This window comes from Acartia tonsa, chromosome 3, assembly GCF_053477335.1.
Source record: "Acartia tonsa isolate MP-2025a chromosome 3, ASM5347733v1, whole genome shotgun sequence".
NCBI classification, from domain to species: Eukaryota; Metazoa; Arthropoda; class Copepoda; order Calanoida; family Acartiidae; genus Acartia; species Acartia tonsa.
Window position 1 is genome coordinate 55,080,847 of NC_137262.1, and position 17,523 is coordinate 55,098,369.

Below are 17,523 nucleotides of genomic sequence, written 5' to 3' on the forward strand. Positions count from 1 at the left end.
GTTTAGTGTTAATTCGTCCGTATTAATCTGCATTAAAATTGTGTTTAAACAATCACACATAACTATTAATTAATTAATTTAAAACAATGCTTAATTTTGATACAGTTTTATTTTATAAATAAGGAAAATATGTATACCATTAAAAGGTTTTTAATAATTAGTACAATAAAATTATATAATAGAAACTTTTTAATGATTATCTAAATTTATTATGGATTATATTAGTTTTTAATTTTTGTTGTTTTATGAGAACAACAAATAAAATTTCTCACAAAACAAAGCTTAAGTTTTTCTCTAGCTTTTAGGCTATTTCAAAGATCTTATGTAAGAGTTTATCAAATGTATTTAATTTTTCATTGTTTCTCTTTTGTGATATTTATTTTCCATATATACTAAATTTTGACTCTTTTTTAAAATTTTAGTTAAAAGGAGAGTCCACCAAAACAGTTATAAACCTTCCCAGGACCTATGAGAAGCTTCATTACAAAGTAGAACTATATCGGTTAGCTAGATCTTTCGGTCCAAACAAATTAACAAACACAAAAAGACAGACAGACATCCTGTTACTTTTATATGAGGATTACTTTTCTATAATGTCATTGGGCCTTTAGTGAGTTTTAAATAGTGTTAAATGAGGCATACTTATAATCTAGGGGACAGGTTTTTATTCAACCACTTTGCACTATTCAATAGAGCAGCAACTCTATAAATGAGGTCTGAATAGCAGAATGTCAACATATTTAAGTTTTTACAAAATTACGGTTGAACAATAATGTATTTTATTTTAATTGTATTTTATAATATACCTACAGGTAGTAAAAATCCTCATGTTCAACTAACAGAATGTTTGTCTGTGTGTGTATGCAGCTTAAAATTTCGCTAATTGCTCAACCGACATGTTTCTCCATTACTGTAAAGGTTCTCATAGGTATATTGAAGGTTTATAACTATTTTGGGGGAGGGTATCACTACCCTTCTTAAAGAAACTTCCCATAGTAAAAATTACCACCCTCCCAAAGAATGTTTTAGCAATGGTCAAATCCCCCAAGAATTTCAATAAGTAGCTGCTATTTTATTAAAGAAAGAAATTATATACATAGAAAATTATATACACAAAAAATAAGAAACATACAGATATAAACAAGGATGACAACATCCATAAAAGTGAAGCTCTGAAATGGAAGGACAAAAGAACATTAACACTTGTAGATTGTCAGAACTGAATTAGCAGAATATTAATGCATCAGTACAAACATTATTTTAAGAAAATTTGTTGCAAAACTGCATAAATAGATGATACTGTTTAAGGACATACTTACGTTTTTGGGAATTGTTTATAGAAATGCTTCGCTTATAACATTGTACCTTGTTGTAATAGGAATCAGTTTTCAAAAAATCAGAAGAATCGGATAATTTTAACATACAAAACTTGTTGTTAAAAAAGTTAAAAAATCGACATGTTTAAAATGGACGTACGGACATTCTGGTATTGTTTATAGAGTTGCTACGCTTTCTAAATTGTACATAACTACTATAGAAATCACCATGCAAAGTTTGGAATCAATAGGACAATTCTAACCTGTTTAAATTAACGAAAAGAGCTAACTCTCTGTGACGGACGTACGGACGGATGTACGGATGGACCGATCCTAATTATAGAAAAGCTTCGCTTTTAAATATACTTAGTTTTTAAACCAAACACAAATTTGTGGTGGGGGCGGTCTTGTAGGCTATAGCCGAATTAAAAGGAATTTTGCCCCTTAATTTAGTTTCCACGCATACATTTAAAGATCATTTGCCATTATTCTGATCAATTTGGCAGAGAGATGACCAATGCTTTTTACAATGCCAAGCATAACTATAAATAACAAGAACAATTACATTCAAAGTTGTTAGAAAGCCTACAAATAATTGTGAAGTATCGCTATTATGCCATTTAAAGAAGAGAGAAACAGGGGAAATTGGACTGTAAATAATACTGGTACTCAAAGTTTCATATTCCCAATCTCTCATTCGTAGACTATTTAATCTAAGTTAGTACCAACTCGCAGTGTTTAAACTTTTCCACCAATAATTTTAACCTACAGAAGAATTAATATTTGTTTTTCATAATGAGTGGTATACATCAGTTCATCAGTTATTGTCTTAATGCCATTTAGTTTATAATAACAAAGGGACAGAGACACTTGTAGAGTTGCAATGTATTTTTGAAATGCCTTCCAACCCTGCGATAAAATTTCCATTTTAATTCTCCCTGACAGAGAAAAGGCGGAGTTTGACCCCGCCTTTTATAACCTCTCAAGGAGAGAGGTTTTAAAAATGTTTTTTTTTTCTTCTCATAAAACACATAAATCTTGTTAAAGTGTTCACAATAGAGCAAAAACTGAAAGATATAATATTTTTCTAAATATTTTTTTTAATCAAAAAGTATTTTTCAGTATGACTTCTAAACCGATTGTTATCTGCTTGATTAGAACTAGTTCTCAGCCATACTGAAAAATCATGTATAGATTACAGAAAATTTTTCACGAATATTAAAATTAAAAAAGGTTTAAATCAGTTTTGTTAGCCCCGATGGGACGAAGGTTAAGCTGTCTTAATACAATGCGATAAAAAAACAATTAAAGGATTTTAATTATTATTTATTTTGGCAAGGATTTTTGTATTTTCATTCTTTATTTTTTAAAGAAGCGGGAATACAATAAAGTTAGGAGTAATAGATTGTCAATAATGAAAATGAAATAGCCCAATAGCGAAGCTCATAACTATAAACATTAATCTAAATAGTTAAATGAATTGATTGAAAGGTGAAAAGATGTTCATATGAATGGGCAATCTCAAGATGATCTTTTTGATCATTAGTAATGGGATCTTTAAGAGAAATTTAAATACTATTCAAAAATTCTGTAAAGTATCTTTTAGACAATCATAACTAAAGAATTTTTTTTATATTCTTCATGACTAATATTGTCTTTTTAGAATTACAGAAATATTATAGAAATATTTGCAACAACTCTCTATAGCTTGTATTTTTATAAAGTTTAGTTAAATTTCCACCATATGGTGTTAGCAGATATATGTTAATTTATAAGTTTTACAATTCTTTTAAACCATTCAACCAAACACTTATTATTTTTTTGTATTTATGACGTTTTAAGCTGGTTCTTAATAGTTATTTATATCATCGTATTATAGACAGCTTTTCGTGGATATTACAATTAAAATAACTAAGCTAAAACCAGTTTTGTAAGATCTGATATCAATTTTATTATTTTTGTGGAAAATTGTCTGTAATTCGATGCTATATACATGATTTTTCAATATGGTTAAGAACCAGTTCTAGGCCAAACTGGAAATATTATTCCTTAACTGAAGATTTTAATTTCTAAGAAGCATTGTCTATATACAATTATTTATTGGAAGCATAACTCTAATTCAAAAGAATCCTCCCATTTTAGTTTGAAACTTTCCTTGATGAAGTAAATACAGATTTTTAATATTCAGTATTGTATATTATTTTTTTGAAGGTGTATTTAATTAATTGTTTAAAGAAAGAAACTATACTAATTTTTAACTTTATTTTATATACAAAAATTAAATCACAATTGAGGTTTTGTACATCTTTTATAAAATAAACTTTGGCAGCTTTTTGGATATCATAAGTAACTTTTAAACTTGCTTTGAAAACTTTTTTTTTGTGGTTACATCAAGAAGATTACGTTTTCGTCTATCATAATGCCCTTATAAATAAGGTTTATTTTTAGGTATATATGTACATATGTATATTCATAGTTTTGATCGTGTTTTCGTAATATTGTACATACGGGAATAGGTTTCCAAATTATTCTGTCCATATAATGATCAATTTCTACCTTTTTCGTTACCAAATGCGAATGAAAACTTTTTACATGTGATCAAAAATTGACATAATATTTGGAATACCCATTCTAACACGAATAGTACAATGAAAACACGATAAATAACTATCTTTTTAAAATTTTCTTCTTATGGTTGGATGGCAACAATCTTTCCACAGCCCACCATTCCTTTCCTAAAAACAAAATAAAATGAAATGATCAAATATTCGATTAAATAAAAATGTTGTTTTTATTTAATGTAAAGGTAATCACTCACATTTGAAAGCATCACAATCGTGAATTTGATGTTCATTTAACTTTAGCAAAACGTTTAACATTGATGGCTATCATTTTTGTTTGTCAAAATTTCCAGTAATAATTTCTATTAATTTTAATTATAATATTAATAATAAATAATAGTATAGGCTCTATTGCATAACCTTATTAAATTTTGCGGTGCAATTATACGAGGTTTTACCAAAAGGTGTAATACCTCGTTAAGTTTGGATTCTCCTTCGATTTAAGTGATTATCTAGGAAAGCCAGAGCATCACCCGCTTGTAAAGGGATGCGATACGCTAAGTTAAGTAAATCCAACAGACAACCAACTCAATGATTGTACGACCTTTGTCCGGAAGTCCAAACTGTGCATTAAGATATATAAGTTTTTAAGTATTTATAAAGAATTTTAATGTTAGAAGTAGATTTGAAATCTGCATCAAATTTAAAGAATTTTTTTTATAAAATTCGTTTTTTGTATAATTCTTTATTGAAAAGCGCAAATACAATTTAAGTTAAATAATTTTAACATCCGTGATAGATGGATTGTAAACTACCTGCGCTCTAATTGGTTGAATGATGTACGACACTTAAGCTTCTTCAATCAGAGCGCAGAAAGTTTTCAATCCACCAATCACAAATGTCAAATCTACCTCTAACATTAAAATTCTTTCCAACTTTATTTTTTATTGTGCATGGTAATGAGGTGCGTCTGTTTATGGGCAAAGACATTCTTCTTACTCTCCTCATTAGCGTCACGTAGTAGACATAGCAGCAGTAGGTAACATTTCTAACGTCTCTAGTATGACGCGTTGTGGCCCAGATTCGATCCCGACACCTCCCCGACAGCATGCATGCACGCTATCATTAACACTAATGCCACTGTTTACCTGACCCTGCAATTATTTACCTGGCATCAATAATAGAAATGGCTTTGTTCATAACATCGTTTTCACCTCCAAGTGTCAACAACCTGAAAATTAATTGAGTCAATAAAAATAGAACAGCAAAAATGCCCATTAAATCTATTAAAATAATAGTAAGTAGTTTTTAAAAATATGGACAACGCACAAAAAGCGTAGCATGAGCAAGCTAAAATTTTTGAATTTTGAATGATAAAAAGAACAAAAAACAATGATTTTGGTTACTAAGATTATTGGCAAATACAAACATCTAATAAAAACATAGCAAAAAGTTATAGTAGAAATCTATTTTTTTATTACTTTTCCGAGACAGCATAAAGTGCCGCCAAAAAATGACGTCATACAATAAAATGACCAATGATAGTCCAGTATAAATTTTACTACTGGTCAATTACAATGTATCCTGGCCTATCATTGGAGGCACATAACGCTGTTTCTACTTTGAATGGCATTTTGACTGGCTTACAAATAACCCTTTAGTTTAAGATTCAGGAGCTTAGGTGATGGGAACTTAAAAAAAAGAATAGCTTACTTCCTGGAGGCAAGAACCTTAATGGAAACATAATTCTGACAGTTATCACATCTCTCCTAAAAAATAACCTTAATGTCAAAAAAATTTTACTATAAAAAAATAAAAAGTCTTTCAATATCTTCAAATATTAATATTATAAAATTGCAGTTCTTTTATATTATAAATTTCTTCCACACCCCTTTAATGCATAATTTTTGAAAATGTTAAAGTAGCGTCTTACTTTTCTTGAAAAACACCATCCAGCTTCAAATTGATGAACTAACATTATATAATGAAGGGTGTCTTAAGAACATCTAGTTTTTTGATTGATTTAAATATAAAATACCGTGGATTTGGACATATAACACCATCTAGTGTCACATTATTATACTAATATTACCTCATGAATAGTTTTTGAAGTACATTTATAACCTTGGTGATTTGGACATGTAACACCATATAGTGTCAAATTTTTGAACTAATATTACCTGATAAATAGCTTCTGAAGTACATTCAGCTACTTTTTGGATTTGGACATGGGACACCATCTAGTGTCAAATTTTTGAACTAATATTACCTCATGAATAGTTTCTGAAGTACATTCAGCACATTAGTAGATTTACAGATAGAACACTATCTAGTGTAAAATTATTATATGTATTACCTGATGAATAGTTTCTAAAGTACATTCAGCAGTTGAACATGGAACATCATCTAGTGTCAAATTTTTGAACTAATATTACCTCATGAATAGTTTCAGAAGTACACTCAGCACCTTGGTGAATTTGAACATAGGCTCTAGCTGCTTCCAAACCCTCCATGGGTCCACGAATCTTAAAAAGGATTAAGCGTAACTATCATAAAAATGAAAATGTGCGTCCTTTTAAATTTCTTGTTGGTTATAGGTTTAGGCTATCTTTGGATAATTAAGTTATATAAAGTAAATGTGTCAGATATGTTTTCAAAAGTGACAAAATCAAACTTTTAATATCTAAACGTCAGAGTAAATATTTGAGTGTCATTTTAATCAATTCTCTTTTTGTTCTGTAGCTAAAAATCTCGAAAATTGCTGGTCTGATCTTTTGTACTTTATAAAAATTTCATTAGATAAGGTAAGGCTATAAACTTTTGGACAAATATTAAATTACCAATGCTTCAAAAATAAATGTAAATATTAACAATTGTAAAAGAAAATCACAAATAGCAAGAAGTCGAGCGCCTGATATAGAAGCAGTAATTTACCTCTAAGCTGTTAGTACCATCTTCCCCAACTATATGTTCAACAGACAAGCTTCCTTGTACCTGGCTGCTTCCAGCAAATTCAATACCTGGAAACAGTAAACATATAATTAGGAGACAAGAGTCTAGTTCACAGAGACACAGGTCGACCTCTGAATGTTTTAGGTGATCTATAGAAGCTTTAGGTTGACCGATTTTATAAAGGAAGGTATTTGTTGTATGTACTTGTTTAGTTTGACATGCAGAAAAAAATCAGTCGAACTCTAAAAGTTATTTGTAAACAATAACGTCCCAACAATACTAAGATTTAAAATAAAAAAAACAGTAAATAGTAATACTTTGAAGTATTTAGGAATTGATTCAATGACATTGAGTCAAGTGAAAGGATTTTTGAATATTTAATATCATTATAGATTAATCATATAACTACAATATGGGTGTTGTAAAGTGTTAAAGCTATAAAAAGTTTATGTTTATTATATTTATAATCCAACAGACAGACAGACAATCTAACGTTAGTTAATTACATAGTAACTGTGCTATTAATCAAATAATAAGGTTGACAAATAATAATGTACATTTAAAGTACAATATTAAATCTTGCTAATAACTTGAAAATAAAAAGTCATGGGCATGAAACTGCACAGTCATTACTCAAGATTTGCAATTAAGCTCAAAATCAATTCTTTAGTAGGGTTTGTATTTAAAAATGTTTATCATCATTGTAGCGCAAATTCTTTGTAACCCAAATAATGATGTCACTCTCAAAATTAGTTTTGTATTAAATACTCGCGGCTTTGCCCCTAGCCTCTAGGGGCTTTGCCCCAAGAGGTGATCAAAAGAAAATTTTTGGTGAAACTCGTAAAAGGACCAAGGAAATCTTCAGAAAAAAAAGAAGAATGGGGGGGATTTTTTTTGTTTTTGGGGGGGTTGGGGGTGTCCCACCCCCCAAAAAATAGCCTAAAACCACCACAGGACCAATAGGTATATTCTCTGTTAAGTAGAATCAGATCGGTTCAGTGGTTGCCGAGATCTTACGGGACGGACAGACATCATTCTACTTTGTATTATAGATAATAAAAATTCTGCCTTTATATGTAAACATTTTTCATGTTATTGTTTAATTTTTAGTTATTCATAGGTGAAAAAAAGATACTTCAATTTTAGTAAAAAAAAAACAAAGAAGTGTTGACAAAATAAGTATTCCTAACAATAAAGTGCAATAAAATAAATACAATGCTTTTTACCAAATCTTTGGTTTTAGAAGTCAGTACAAAAAAACAAGGTTACACTCCTAAAACCAACTAACTACTTGATTATTGCCATTATATGCAAAAATGAGTTTGCTTAGGTTTGTACCCATAAGGCAATATCTAAATTAATGTTTGTAAAATATTTTTCTACTCAATTATTATTCTATGCATACCAAAAGGATTAGTGACCCCTGTTTAATTTTGTCAATCATGAAAGATCTAAATATACCAATCTATCATTCTATTTGTACATCCATCCATCTATTTATAGATAAACTTATATTCCAACCTTCTTTATAGAACTTATTGCTATTTTGACAATCCAAGTGCCATTTATACAACAATCTTAGTTACAAAAAAACTAACCTACCTATCTAGCTATCTATATATGTATCTATCCATACTCCTATCTACATGAAAATTAGAAAGAATAATAGACAAAATTTGTCCCTATATATCTTGTAATTTAATTGTATATATCTATTAATCTAACAATATATATATTTATCTATCTATCAAAGATACTGGAAACACACCAACCTACTATATTGACTCTAGTGCCATATTGACCTTATAGTTCCAAATAAACTAGTCTACCTATCCAACTATCTATATAACCATCCTCATATCTATCTATTTATTGATCTAACGATATTTCTATCTATCTATTTATCAAGGGTACTGGAAACACACCAACCTGCTTTATTGACCCTAGTGCCATATTGACAACCATCATCTAATAATCTAATCTACCTATCCAGCTATCTATATATGTATCTATCTAGCCATCCTCCTATCTATCTATTAATCTAACAATATATATATTTATCTATCTATTAAAGGTAATGGAAAAACACCAACCTGCTTTATTGACCCTAGTGCCATATTGACAGCTATCACAGTAAACCAATCTACCTATCCAACTATCTACATACGTTTCTATCTATCTATGCATCTATCTAACTATGTATCTACCTATCACCAACCTGCTTTATTGACCCTAGTGCCATATTGACAACCATCATAGTTCCAAATAAGCATATAAAGTCATATATGTATTTAACCATCCGTCTATCTATCTCTATATTAATCTATCTTTCTATTTATCTATCTATCTATCTAACTATTCTTCTATCTATCTTTCTATTCATCTTTCTATCTATCTATCAAAGGTACTGGAAAAACACCAACCTGCTTTATTTACCCTAGTGCCATATTGACAGCCGTCACAGTTCCAAATAAACATTTGAGGAGCTCCGCTAACAAGACCATACACAGACATTGTCATCAACAAACTAAAAATAAAAATAACACAGTAAAAATTAAAAACAAACAAAAATGACAATGAAACATTTATTCCTTTAATTTAAAGTAGTATTTTTTTGTCTGTTGCTTAAGATATCAATAACTACTGAACTGATTGAGTTTTCTATTATAGGAAAGATTCCCAAGGAATGTTTGGTCTATTTTAATCTTAGACTTGGTGTGGTTTTAGGCTATTTTTTGTCCATCCTTCCCCTTTACTACATATCACCTATATGCTAGGGGCACAGCTACTAAGAAAACATAAAATGTAAAAATAAAATTTTACCTGATTTTAAAAGCCATCTTTACTGCCGTAAATCTGCTTTTTGATTAGACCTATGAAGAAAACGTAATTCAGACTAGGAATAAAACCTTTGACTCAATTTATTGTGCATAGGAGAAGCAATTATTAACAGAAAAAAATATCTAGGATTCGAACCTATAACTTTGTTTTAGGTAATTCTAAAGCTAACTAAATATAGATTTAACTAGGAATCGAACATGTAATAGGATGTGTGACTGATATGAGAAGCCAAAGTTAACTTAATATAAACAATGAAAAAAAGGCATGACCGACAGACAGACGGACAAAACAATGTATAGATTAGATATGCCATATGTCATAGGAATCTTCACTAAAAATTTAGCTGTAAATCTTTAATAACAGCAGAAAAAATCACCTTTCCCCATAGAGTTACGGACTGACTGACGAACGGTCCAGCAAAGTAAATCATAGAGTAGCTTCACTGCTAGCAAATAAATCTAGGACTCGAACCTGTGTATAAAAGAATGTGTGAACGATATGAGAAGCCAAAGCTAACGGAATATATACAATGTCATAGGAATCTTAACTAAAAGTTTAAGCAGACGGACAAAACAATGTATAGATTAGATATGCCATATGTCATAGGAATATTCACTAAAAGTTTAAGCTGTCAATCTTTAATAGCAGCCAAAAAAATCACATTCCCCCATTGCGTTACAGACTGACTGACGAACGGACAGACAAAGTGAATTATAGAGTGGCTTCGCTGCTAGCAAATAAAACTAGGACTCGAACCTCTGTATTATAGGATGTGTGTCTGATATGAGAAGCCAAAGCTAACTGAATATGAACAATGAAAAAAAGGCATCATCGACAGACAGACGGACAAAACAATGTATAGATTAGATATGCCGGGTATAGTCCTTTCCACGACATCCCTCTATAAGGAGCGATTCTTCGCATTTTTCACAGTAGCTTTTCTCCTATTTCTAGCCCCTGCGGGGGGCTCTAACCCTGCGGAGCCAATTACCTAACCATGTGGGGCAATCACCTAACACAATGTAACCTAACCTAACCTATAAAAAGCCATTTTAAAAATACGAAGAATCGCTCCTTATGAAGGGATGTCGTGGAAAGGACTATACCCGATATGCCATATGTCAAAGGAATCTTCACTAAAAGTTTTAGCTGTCTATCTTTAAAAGCAGCAAAAAAATCACATTTCTCCCCCAGAGAGTTACAGACTGACTGACGTACAGACAGACAAATTGAATTATAGAGTAGCTTCACTGCTAGCAAATAAAACTAGGAATCGAACCTGTGTATAATAGGATGTGTGTCTGATATGAGAAGCCAAAGCTAACTGAATATGAACAATGAAAAAAAGGCATGGCCGACAGACAGACGGACAAAATAATGTATAGATTAGATATGCCATATGTCATAGGAATCTTCACTAAAAGATTTAGCTGTCAATCTTTAATAGCAGCAGAAAAAATTACATCCCCCCCCATAGCGTTACAGACTGACTGACGAACGGACAGGCAAAGTGAATTATAGAGTAGCCTCTCCGCTAACAGCTAAAACTAGAACTCGAACCTGTGTATAAAAGGAGGTGTGAATGATATGAGAAGCCAAAGCTAACTGAATATAAACAATAAAAAAACATGACCGTCAGACAGACGGACAAAATAATGTATAGATTAGATATGCCATATGTCATAGGAATCTTCACTAAAAGTTTAAGCTGTCTATCTTTAATAGCAGCAGAAAAATCACATTTCCCCCCAAAGCGTTACGGACTGACTGACGAACAGACAGACAAAGTGAACTATAGAGTGGCTTCGCTGCTAGCAAATAAATCTAGGACTCGAACCTGTGTATAGTAGGATGTGTATCTGATATGAGAAGCCAAAGATAACTGAACATAAACAATGAAAAAAAAGCATAACCGACAGACAGAGGGACAAAACAATGTATAGATTAGATGCGGCTATGTCATAGGAATCTTTACTAAAAGTTTTAGCTTTCTATCTTTAAAAGCAGCTGAAAAAAATCACATTCCCCCCCCCCCCCCCTAGCGTTACGGACTGACTGACAAATTGAATTATAGAGTAGCTTCACTGATAGCAAATATAACTAGGAATCGAACCTGTGTATTGTAGAATGTGTGTCTGATATGAGAAGCCAAAGCTAACTGAGTAAAAATTACTGCCAATTCCTGGTTCGTTTATACAACGGAATATTAAGTAATGGTTAGCCAACAAAACAACAGATAATTTTAGTAAATTTATTAGCTGAGGTGTAAAGAAAAAGTTACCAAGCAAGAAGTTTGTTCAGAAGGTTTAATGTACTTTATTTTGTGCTTATATGAATCAGAATGTATAAGAATTCTTATAATCTTCTTTCGTTTTATTGACAAAACCTTACCTCATAAGGGCGGGATTCTTCTTCGATTTTTAATTGATTATCTAGAGAATCCAGAGCATCATCCACTTGTAATGGATATTAGGTAAAGTAATATCCAACAGACAACCAACCCTTTGATTGCACGATCTTTGTCTAAGAAGTCCTAACTGTGCTGGAAATGAATAGCGCCTGTTTCTGGGCCAAGGCATTCCCCCTGCTCTAACCATTTACGTCGCCCACCGACATAGCAGCAGAAGGAAACATTTTTAACGGCCTCAGTTATGACACGGTATTGGGGCGAGATTCGAATCTATCATCTCCCCGACGACGAGCGGATGCTAATTATTATTTTCTAATTGCTATTTTTTCAAATTTGCCAGTAGCTAAATCGAATGAACACCACATAAGGTGTTGACTTTTGTTGCCATGTCTTAAAGAAAACAAAACTCAAAAAACATAATGGATGTAAAATATACATGGATATTATGACAGGGGAAAATCTATCGTCAATTTAGCTTGCTAACATGGAACTCGTTTTTTGATAAGTTCGATCTTCCAGTAGTACGGGAGAGAAAGGGGTAAAGGGAGTGAAAAGGTTTGAATCATTATTGTAGCCCTCTGCAAGTTTCATTTTATTAGAGAACATGAAAATCTGGTGTAAGATCCAAGTAATAATACATCCATTACAAACACTTAACAAATTATGTTCAACCATGCAAAAAAACTTACATAATGAAATTTTTCGAAGATTTTTTCATACTTAATTTGCAGATTTTAGAAATTTCACTAATATATGATATAAAAGTTGTAAATAAGAGAAACTTGAAATTTTTGGTAGCTACGCCGAGCCACTCCTTATTTCCTAGTTTAGCAGCAATTTTCGGGGAGAGGGATAAAAGATGATAAAAACAAAGTGGGAAAATATACATTAATAATGATTAAAAAGTCTAAACAAAATTGAACCCTAAATACAGGACTCTGTTTAAGCACTTACTTACATTTTTATGACTTCATGATACAGATGCATCGCTTAAAAAATTGTTGTCCTAGGAATCATTGTTCTAAAAATCAGATGGATAGGATAATTATATACAAACAATTGCTGTCAGAGAAGTTAAAAATCAGCATGTCTAAATGTAGGTACCGACTTTTTAGGACAACTCTAACATGTAACAGTAACAAGCCCTTTTCACTCCACACGGGGAGCATAGGCCGCTGACAATTTGTCAGTGTTTCTGTAACAATGTGGCTTTTTTTTATGGATATGGGATAGGGTTGTCAGCCCTAAGCCCTATGATTGCGGTGTAAAGCGTCCATATGCCCATCAGACAACCAACCCTTTGATTGCACGACCTTTGTCTGAGAAGTCCTAACTGTGCATGGTAGTGAGTTGCGCCTGTTTTGGGCCAAGGCATTCCCCCTACTCTTACTATTTATGTCGCGCACCTGACATAGCAGCAGTAGGAACCATTTTGTAACGTCTGTAGTTATGACGCGGTGTCGGACCGAGATTCGAACCTATCACCTTCCCGACGACGAGCGGATGCGCTACGTGTTGAGCCACAGTCACAACTCTAACATGCCTAAATTAACAATATAAGCTATTCTTTATCAACAATGTATGGACCTATCCTAAATAAAGAAAATTTTCGCTTTTAGAAATCCATAGCCATACTTATAAAATTCTTAAAGGGAATAGCAAAATATTAACCAATATGTTTTAAATTTTTTAGAATGCCTATCTATATTCGTGAATAATATAAGGTAGAGGAAAACGTAACCAGACAAGTCTTCTTCTTGTTATGGTTAAAACCAGTAAACAAACTTTATTTTATAATTCTTTTTTTAGGAGGTGATGAGTTGAAATCCCGGCTCAACACCGCGTAATAACTAAAAATATTAAAATTGGGAATACCTTAGCCCAAAACAGGCGCTTTGCGTTACCATGCACAGTTAGACCTTCCAAAAAAATGTCCTGCTATCTAAGAGTTGAGTATCTGTTGGGTGTTTGTACAGAAAAGTATAGATTTGGCTGTTATCCTTTTGAGCAATTAATAATACGTTTCAGACATTTCAATTGATAACATAATCCACTGTTTGCTATTCTTATTTTGATAGTTTTTTCCCACACTTTTGAAGTTTTACGTCGCCTTTGCATTTTAGATAAAACCATAGACTATTTAACTAAATAAAAATATCCGTTTCTTAGAATTACAATGAGTTATTTACTAAAATTAAACTTAGCATAAATGAATTTTAAATACGATACATGTGTTTTCAGAAGGATTCAGGACGGGCTATAATACAGCTTAAATGTATTGATTTTAAGGCATATAATATAGGATGGTTTAAATATTAGATATTAACATGTGAACGTACGGACAAATGTTATTTTTTGATTAGCTGCGCTACCAATAAAAAAACTTTGTCTTTTTTAGTCTATGAAGGTGTGAAAGAATTTTTTGGGTGCGCCTCTGTCTTTCAGCTTTTTAAATAAAGAAATTTACATCAACACCAAGCTGTTTCTAGAGTTATATTATTCTGTGAAATCACAGTAAAGTTTAAGCTATGGTTCATCTGATAAAGTAATGTGATTTTAGATAATGATTTAGTTTCAGTAACTGTAGTTTGATGCGCGTTTTCTTTACGTTTTCGTATTAGACAACAAAAGTATAGACTAATTAATAGGTCATCAATTAATTTTCATAAAAAATTCTTATAATTTCTAAAGACGTGATAAATTATTACATACTTAATAAAATACTTTATTTACCCTACGAAGAAATTACACGGGAAGAACACTCTAACAAAACTCAATTGTCTTCTTCGTATTTTGTGCGTTTTCAAGCGAGCTAGCTAACTTTATGTTCATTGACCCTTTAAAGAATTAATGTACAATTTCTAATATGAAAATCTTTAAAATTGTAATAAAATGGTTTACATCAATAATTATGAAGTAATAATATAGAACAGGAAAAACAAAGATTTTTGTTTTACAAGAAATAAATTATTTTATTTTAAATAGTCTTAAGTTCTTATAAATTCAAGAACAGTTATATCCATAAGAAGCGCAGCTTTAATATTCTAACAAAAATTTAAAATAAAACAGCAAAACATAGTCTAAATAAAAAACAAAAGAATAAAACAGAAAAAAATAGATAATCTTATGATATATATCAAGCACAAAGTTCTTTATAAATACTTACATTTATCTATAATACAAAGTAGAATGATGTCTGTCCGTCCGTCCGTCCGTCCGTCCGTCTGAAGCTTAAGATCTCGGTAACCACTGAACCGATTGGATTCTACTCTTCAGGGTATATACCTATTGGTCCTGTGGTGGTTTTAAGCTATTTTCTTGGGGGTGTGGGACACCCCCAACCCCCCCAAAAAATGAAAAAATCCCCCCCCAATTTTTTTTTTCTTTTCTTTTTTTTTCTTTTTTTTTTCTTTTTTTTTTCTTTTTTTTTTCTTTTGTTTTTTTTCTTTTTTTTTTTTCTTTTTTTTTTTTTTTCTTTTTTTTTTCTTTTTTTGATCGCCTCTTGGGGCAAATCCCCTAGAGGCTAGGGGCGAAGCCGCTAGTAATTTTATATTGGGATAGTGAGCGCAAGTGATCATAAAGTTACAGAACAACCCAAACAGAACAGACATACGGGCGGACTGACGGACAAACAGGAAACATTAAATTGAGTAGCTGCGCTACTAAAATTACAATATTGGTTTAAATGAAAGAATTATCTGGGATTTGTAATCAACCAATCTTGTTAAACTAAATTGAAATCAATACACCACCCAGTTAATGGATATAATATTACTTGGATGTTACACCAGATTTTCATGTTCTTTAATAAAGTTACACTTGCAGCTGTCTAAAATAACGATACCCTCCATCCATCCCCTTTACTCAATCCAGTCCCCTCCTAATGGATAACGAACTGATCAATAAATGAGTTCTATGCTAGTAACCAAAATTGACAATAATTTCCACGTGTATACTTTATCCATTACCTTATAAGACCAGACGCGTTGTATTGACTTCAATTTCCAATTATTTATGTCGACAATATGGCAGTTCACGATAATATTGGTGGTTGCTGATATATTTTTTATTTAAGGTGATATTTAGGGGGGGGGGGTTATGTCATACACCAAACTTTAAGAGTAATCACAAGAAAAAATGCCAAATAAAACCCTTTTCTAGTAAATATTCGGCCCCTCGGAACTCACAAAGCTGGTTTTATTATTTTTATTTTAATATCCGCGAAAAATTGTCTATCTATAAATATCTGTAGTATATTCTTTTGCTTTTGTTATGTTTCTTACTCTCAAATTTAATTTGTTTCTCCCCTCCTACCCCTTTTTTTTACTTGTAATATTTTACTGTAAAAATGTGGAGTAAGTTTCCTAATGTTAAATTAAGCATATGATTTTATCAAAAAAGTATCCCTTACATTTAAATCAAGGAATACGGGGATCGGTGTATTGAAGATAAATTTAATATCTACCAATTCACAAACTAAAAAAAGATTGTTTTTGTATGTTAGAAATAAAAAGGTAAAGATTCATTAATTACACACCCGCTTGCTGCCGGTTAGTTGTTAGTTTCGAGTCTGGGCCACGCATGCACCGTATCACGCTATAGATGTTAAAAGTGTTAGTAATGCGTCTTTGTTAGTCTCAGTCAAACATCTATGTCTAGTTATAAATTCAGAATTGCCTTAAGTCTTAGTAGGTATAAACATTTTCTTACACATCAAGGTCTTCTAGATAAAGGTCGTGCAATCAAAGTATTTGTTTGACAGCATTACTTTCATCTAATAACTAAATATCATTGTTAGAGGCTGCCCTAGAGACTGAAAATTGGCTAAAAAACCATGGATCTCACTCTGCCGAGTTATACATACAATTTGAAAAATAACAATTTATCAATGTTTGTCCTATCCCTTTATCCCTGTATAAGACCTGAGTTTAGCAGGTTCAATTTCAGTGATGGGTATGTGTTTGTGTGTGTGTGTGTTTCTGTGTGTGTGTGTGTTTTGGTGTGCATTCACTCACGCATATTATAACACATGCATAGTGTTTAAAAAACGCTAAAAGACGTAATAGCTTATTAGAAATAGTGATATGTGAAGGATAGTTTGTAACATTGTTAAAATATACAGTTCTTATCAGGGATCTAAAGGGATAAGACATTGGCCGATAAATTAATGTACATCTCCAATGATGATATACAAAATTAATAATTCTATAAAATAAAATTTGAAATCTCAGCTTAATGAACCTACCAACCAAAATTGTTAAGCTAACAAATAAAAAACTTTGGGGACTAGTGTAATCCTCAGCTCAATGTTACCCTGGGTTCTGATAATTTTATATAGAAATTCATTTTATATGCGAAAGTGAATAAACACCATGTGTTTAGGACACACTATCCCATTCCTTTTCTTTTTCAAAAGTGTTCTTCCATAAAGAACAATTTTACA

The 17,523-nt window shown here is 31.5% G+C and overlaps 1 protein-coding gene across 3 annotated transcripts; it reads right to left on the bottom strand.

The window, feature by feature from the left end:
- Window positions 1–3,495: 3,495 nt before the first annotated feature.
- LOC145314607 (uncharacterized) lies at window positions 3,496–11,847 on the bottom strand. 3 transcript variants are annotated; one of them, XM_080154598.1, is made up of 8 exons: window positions 11,784–11,847; window positions 9,653–9,702; window positions 9,253–9,356; window positions 6,812–6,897; window positions 6,313–6,402; window positions 5,591–5,646; window positions 5,046–5,108; window positions 3,496–4,051 (listed from the first exon to the last, which is right to left on the bottom strand). In XM_080154598.1, exons 2-8 carry the CDS (start codon window positions 9,667–9,669, stop codon window positions 4,006–4,008), a joined length of 462 nt encoding a protein of 153 aa, XP_080010724.1. In that variant the 5' UTR covers window positions 9,670–9,702; window positions 11,784–11,847; the 3' UTR covers window positions 3,496–4,005. The 3 variants fall into 3 exon arrangements, with proteins under 3 accessions (XP_080010724.1, XP_080010725.1, XP_080010726.1); XM_080154599.1 differs by lacking the exon at window positions 11,784–11,847 and adding an exon at window positions 11,508–11,522; XM_080154600.1 differs by lacking the exon at window positions 11,784–11,847 and adding an exon at window positions 11,231–11,272.
- Between the last annotated feature and the right edge of the window lie 5,676 nt (window positions 11,848–17,523).